This window comes from Drosophila persimilis, unplaced genomic scaffold (genome assembly GCF_003286085.1).
Source record: "Drosophila persimilis strain 14011-0111.01,24,50 unplaced genomic scaffold, DperRS2 tig00000663-arrow-arrow-pilon, whole genome shotgun sequence".
Lineage (NCBI taxonomy): Eukaryota > Metazoa > Arthropoda > Insecta > Diptera > Drosophilidae > Drosophila > Drosophila persimilis.
Window position 1 is genome coordinate 618,366 of NW_020825331.1, and position 6,420 is coordinate 624,785.

Below are 6,420 nucleotides of genomic sequence, written 5' to 3' on the forward strand. Positions count from 1 at the left end.
TATGTATGCATGTTTGCTTGTTGAAACAATTCTAATGATGTCGAGAATTTTGATTACAGTAACAGTACTTTTCGACTTCGATCCCACTGTGCCGTCAGCTTAGCGCAGCGGCGCGCCGCGACTTCAATTCTACAGCTTCGCTCTCTCGTTCTTGTTCTTTCTGCCTCTCTGCGATCCCAGGCTGCTATGTCTGCCTCTGCCCCCCGCAAACACTCTTGCGGTTAATCAGCATGAGATGATGGGGGCGTCAGCATTGGCGTCGGCTGGCTGTGGACTGTGAACTGTTCTGCTGCTCTCTGCTGCTGCCACTCTCTGCATTTGAGGTTACTCTCTGCTGCTGCGGTTGCTGCGGTTTTGCTTTGTGCTTTTTGTTGTTTCTTTGTTTTGCTGATACACTGCCGCCGTCGCTGCCGCTGCCTGTTGATAGTAGTGCTCGCTGGGCAGCGGCGTCGGCATCTCGGCCAGTTCTGTTGCTTTTTGGGGCCTGTCGTGCCGGCGTCGTTGTGGTGCTTACTAGCGTGCTTTTTTTTATTAATACTATTATTACTATTCTTTTATTTGTTCAACGCTCTCTCTTGTTCCGGTTCCGCGTTTTTGTACTCTCTTTGTCTGTCCGTATGTGTGTGTGTCTGTGCGCGTCTCTTTCTGTGCGACTCTTTTTGCGTTGTTTGTCTTGTTCGCGGTTCCCTTTTTCTGCCGCGAAAGCTGCTGCTTCTTCATTGTCGCATAGTTAGCATTTAGTTGCTTTTTTTGTACAAATGTGATATAATTTTGTTAAGTATTTATTTATTTAATTGTAAAAAAACGAGCTAAAAACGCGCACACACAGAAGGAATACCACGCAGTAGCAGCACTCGCAGTCGCAGCAAAGCCAACGCCAACGCCAGCAGAAACAGCGTCCCCAGCAGAGAGAAGATCACATATCTCTCCGCCACCGCCACAATGGTCTACTCCACCAACATACTGCTGGCCATCGTCACCATCCTGACGGCCGTGTTCGTGTGGTCGCGCCGTACCTATGTCTACTGGCAGCGGCGTCGCGTCAAGTTCGTGCAGCCGGCGCATCTGTTGGGGAACCTCAGCAAGGTGCTCCGTCTGGAGGAGTCGTTCGCGCTGCAGCTGCGACGCTTCTATTTCGACGAGCGGTTCCGCAATGAGCCCATCGTGGGCATCTACCTGTTCCACCAGCCGGCGCTCCTCATCCGGGACCTGTCGCTGGTGCGGACCGTGCTCGTCGAGGACTTTGTGAGCTTCTCGAATCGGTTCGCCAAGTGCGATCTGCGACACGACAAGATGGGCTCGCTCAACCTCTTCTTCGCCAAGCAGCCAGAGTGGCGGGAAATACGGACGAGGCTGTCCCCCGTCTTTACGGGGGCGAAGATTAAGCAAATGTTCTCGCTGATGGAGGAGGTGAGTCACTGGAATGGGGCAACAGAGAGGGAGAGAGAGAGAGAGTAACATTCGATGTCGGTCGATCGTCTACCACGAACTTTTAAAACCTACACTGTCCAACAAAATGAGGGGCTAAAGAGGGGAAGCAAATATTATCTCGCTGATCGAGTAGGCGTGTCGGAGAATATTTGCACTATCCACCAATATGAATAGGTCTGCTATAGGTGTGGAGTGCAGCCATATCACGCTGATAAAAAAGAGACTCTCCAGGCTGTCAAAATTGTCGCCTTATCATCGCAGGTTCTTTTTTTGTATTCCTTGTTTATATTTCTTTCTTGCGCTGATTTGGAATATTCTTATCAAAGGTCAGAAAGTATCGAATGTTGGCCCGCGGAGAATATATGCTATACAGTGGCTGCTCGATAACTGAAAGCGGCTAGTTCCGGCTTGAAAATTTACAACAGTCAAATTTCTTTTTTTCGATTAGATATACGGTTTATTGTTTCTTAAGTAAGTGTTTTATAGAGGCTTTAAATGACGCATTTGCAATCTCTATGGATTTATTAAAGTTTAAAGTCCAGATTTTTTTTTTTAAACAATCAAAAAAACAAATTTTTACTATTTTGCCATTCTGAAAATACTTTAATATAAACCAAAAACCTGGTGGATTGGTTCAAACTATGCAAAAAAAAAAATTGAGAAAAATTAAAATAAAAAGATCTTGCAGTCGACATTTTTTGCTGGCCAGTGTGATCCGAACAGGTGTGCCTTCTTTTGTTTTTGGTCAAATTAAACAATAAAGACATTCACACTAATTGTTTGGACTAACCGAAAGTTTGTTGGATAGTTCCGAAAGCAGTTTTTCAGGAAATCAAACAAAAAGTTATAAAACGATGAAATGACCATAGCCGTGCTGCCCAGTGTAAATGACAAACTTGTTTTTTTTTCACATTGATCAAAATCTAGCTCAATGCATTCAGGAAAAACAAAAAACTTTGTAGAAAGAGAGTCTCAGATACCCTTCCAGATCCATCGTTCTATCAGATATATGATGGATTGAGCACACCTATGTATTATCTCTTGTATTTACTCTAATTTGTATTGCATGCAATCTGGATTTCATGAATGAGAGATCTTATAATAGATTATGAGATCCCATTGATAGATTCTCTCCTTTAAAGAGTATGCTTCATTCTGATCATATCTGAGCGTATGCTAGGCATATTGATAGATATAATCTTAAATGTCACAGTCCTAATGGTTCGCGGCTCTTTTCAGATTGGCTGCGATTTGGAATATTATCTGAAGAGACTGACGCGCGATATGCGGAGAAGCGACGCCTCCGCACGCGGCGTGATCGTGAGCATTAAGGACGTGTGCGATCTGTATAACACGGACATGATCGCAAGCATCGCCTTCGGCCTGAGATCGTATAGCCTGAGGAGCACGCAGTCGGAGATTGGTTCACACTGTCAGGACATCTTCCGGCCGAATGTGCGGCGGATAATTGACTTTTTCGTGATATTTTACCTGCCCAAGCTGGTGCCGCTGTTGCGGCCCCGTCTGTTCACGGAGCCGCATGCGGAGTTTCTGCGCCGGGTCATCCAGCTGGTGATCGAGGAGCGGGAGCGCGGCGGCGACCTGCGCAACGATCTCATCGAGATGCTGCTAACGCTCAAGAAGGAGGCGGATCTGCAGAAGGACAAGTCCCACTTCACGCATCATCGCGACTTCCTGGCCGCCCAGGCGGCCAGCTTCGAGGTGGCGGGCATCGAGACATGCTCGTCCAGCCTCTCCTTCGCCCTCTACGAGCTGGCCAAACAGCCCCTCATGCAGGCCCGGCTCCGGCGCGAGATACGCGAGACCTTCGAGGAGTCCCCGGCCGGGTCGCTCAGCTACGAGCTAATCGGCCGGATGCAATACCTTGAAATGATCGTCGAGGAGACGCACCGCAAGTACCCCATTGTGCCGCTGCTGGAGCGCGAGTGCACCCCCATTAACAAGAAGCGCTTCTACTCGCTCCGTCCGCACGCCGAGTGCTATGCCCGTCGCGGCATGCCCATCTATATATCCAATCTGGCCATACACCATGACCCAAAGGTGAGGATGGGAGGAAGCCCAAAAGGCAGCCTATCCAGATATAACTAGTTTTTTGTGCGTCACTAATTGGCAAATTCATTTGATGGTATACAAAGTTCTATTTAGTTTTTCCCAATCTTATCGAGTCGAATCGAATTTCGGCTACCACAGAAATTAATGGACCTTTGCTATCTAATATTTTATATGGTTCTAGGAACTTTTAACTAGAGCCCACGACTATCTATCATTAGGAACAGTAGGGCGATGTGAAACTGCACTAGAAATTAGAAATAACACAACGTCGATAGACCTCCAATCACAGTTTTGTATTAGATTAGCTTTTTTTTTAATGTAAAATCTCTCTTTTGCAGTACTGGCCGGATCCGGAACGCTTCGATCCGGAGCGCTTTAGCGCCGAAAATAAATCACATCAGGCCCCGATGTCGTATCTGCCGTTCGGCGCCGGGCCCAAGCACTGCATTGGGATGCAGATTGGCCAATTGCAGATAAAGCTGGGACTCATATACTTTCTGCGTCGGCACCGGGTCGAGCTCTGTGAGAAGACTGTCGAGCGCATCAGCTTCGATGCCAAGTTCGCGCTTTTGGCCAGCGAACACCGCATTTACCTCAAGGTCGCCGACTGCTTATAGCGCCTTGTCATCATCCCCGTCGTTGGCAGAAGCAGCCCCATTATTAGCCCCATCTATGTCATCGTCGTCATCGTCATCATTTGCCACATTGTATATACCAGGGCATGCCTCAAATAAACTTTGCTACTTTCTTTTTTTTTTACCCGTATTTTGCAACGAAAATGTTATACATTTTATCTTTATTTATTGCCCGTGGAAGGCGGGACCCCGGGGGCATGGGGTCTGTGGGGTCTGAGGGGGGGGCGGCACTGACTGATAGCTTATCAGAGCGAGCGGCTTTGCCTTTGCGCCCGGTGGCCTGATCGGCGGCGGGTTCGATTCGTTGCGGTTCCGTTTGCACTGCTACTACGGGGACTACGTCACCGCGTGGGGCGGACCGGACCGGACCAGTCACTCAAGACTCATAAACAGACGTTCAGGTTTTTTGCTTGCCTCTGGCCAGGGCTGGCAAAGCACTCTGTGGTGCATTTGAGTGGACCAAAACACTGAAAATAGAAACTTGAAACCACAAAATAGAAAGGGAAAATGGTGTGAAATCATAAATATACAGATAATAATGTCGAAGACCTCTGTGAGGTATTGTCGTGGTCTCGATATTTGACTCATATCGAGTGAGCTTTGCCCTCCAGTAATAGATGTAATAATATGAGATATAATATATAAGAATATATAGTCCAAATTAAAGACAAATATTGTAGCCCTGTGATTTTATAAATACTGCGGATTCGTGCAGGGCTCTAGTATGTCACTAGGTCGATCGTTGAATACGAAATACAGCGGACTTCTACATAATGCCACTGGCCGCTACAAAAGATCAACCCATGATCGAAGTGCAGCAATGTCTCGTCTTGGTGACCTTTTTCTTCTGTGCTTCTGCATTGTTGGTCCACTCTAAAGCTCAAAGTTTGAGTTTAGTCCAACACTCAGGTGATCGGATCAGTCGCGAACCGGTTTCGGCGGGGCCCAAGAATCGGTTAAGAACCCCTACTCCCGCTCAACAGTGCTCCTTCATTCATTCATTCACGCTCTCCAGGGCTCTCCAGTACTCACTTTCCCCCCGTAGCCGCTCTGCAATCAAAAGCTCCACCACCAACAGCTGTCTGTCTCCAGTCGAAAGCTCCATTGAACGCTGACGTTGGCTTCTGCGTCAGCGTCAGCGTTAGCGTTAGCGGCGTTATGCAAATGCTCACACCCAAAGCGGTTGAGCGGGCGGCGGCTACGGCGGAAAACCGAAGGGTTTTCGTGATTTCCGTGGAAAAGTGAGCGGCGGCAATCGAGTGCAATGTGCCGCGCGCGGCCTCAACTCTTTGAGGGGAAACCCGTACCAACTCTTTTTGTTGGTTTTGTTGTTTGGGCTGTTTTTATTAGACCGCGAAAAATCAACAGTGGCCGAAACGGGGGGGACGGGGCATGGGTGGTCCCTTTTCTTCCTCTACTTTGGCCGCCTCTTCTTCATGCTGTTCTTCTGTTTTACAGTTGTTTTCAGTGCTGTGTGTGTGTGTGTGTGTGTGTGTGTGTTTGGTCCTTCCGCGCACGCCGCTAAAAGGGTTTACGGCAATGTCATAAAGCAATCCTGCGAGAGGAGAGGTTCCAAAAGCAAATATCCAGTAGGAGAGGCTCTCTGGCAGTCGCACGGAACCCAGGAACTAGCGGAACAACTACAACCGGAGAGGTGTACGTGGAAAAATCGTCCAAAAGTACATTTCAATAGAGTTTTACAGGATTCGGATCACTTTTGGGATATAGAACATAAGATAATCGAATAAAAGCTCCATAAAAATGGCATATTTAAATTAAATATATAAAATAAGCTAAAAGTACCATAAATATAAATATACCATAAATTTATACCAGACAAATTTAAATCAAAGTGTTAATATTCGATTCTGTGGTTATTCCTCAGCTTAGAGAAATTTGAGGGAGATTGAAGGACTATGTTGGGCGATCTATATAATAGAAAACCTAAGAACAATGAACCCGCAAAGGTTTAAAGGATATTGGTTCCTAAGTTCACGGCAAAGTCTTTGAATTCTATTACCATAGGATCTCTAGCTTCTTGAGTTATTGTCAAAGCCCAAACGAATACATATTCTATGGAACTCGGGTTCTCAGATCTTTTGCGTCACCCTGGATAAATATGTATGGTGTGCACACATTCCCCTGCCATATACGATGCGATAGATCTCTTTCCTCTGTTAACTGTGTTTCCTATGCAAATGAAAGGAACCTGCGGATGGTAAAGTGAATGAAAGGAAAGAGTTGTCTCTGCCGCTGCCGCTGCCGCTCCTGCTACAGTTGC

The 6,420-nt window shown here is 47.0% G+C and overlaps 1 protein-coding gene across 1 annotated transcript; it reads left to right on the forward strand.

Moving 5' to 3' along the window:
* The first annotated feature begins 440 nt into the window (after window positions 1–440).
* Window positions 441–4,283, forward strand: LOC6599436 (probable cytochrome P450 6v1). Its single transcript, XM_002024498.2, has 3 exons — window positions 441–1,410; window positions 2,671–3,492; window positions 3,843–4,283. The coding sequence occupies exons 1-3, from the start codon at window positions 943–945 to the stop codon at window positions 4,119–4,121; spliced, it is 1,569 nt and encodes a 522-aa protein (XP_002024534.1). The 5' UTR covers window positions 441–942; the 3' UTR covers window positions 4,122–4,283.
* The last annotated feature ends 2,137 nt before the right edge of the window (window positions 4,284–6,420 follow it).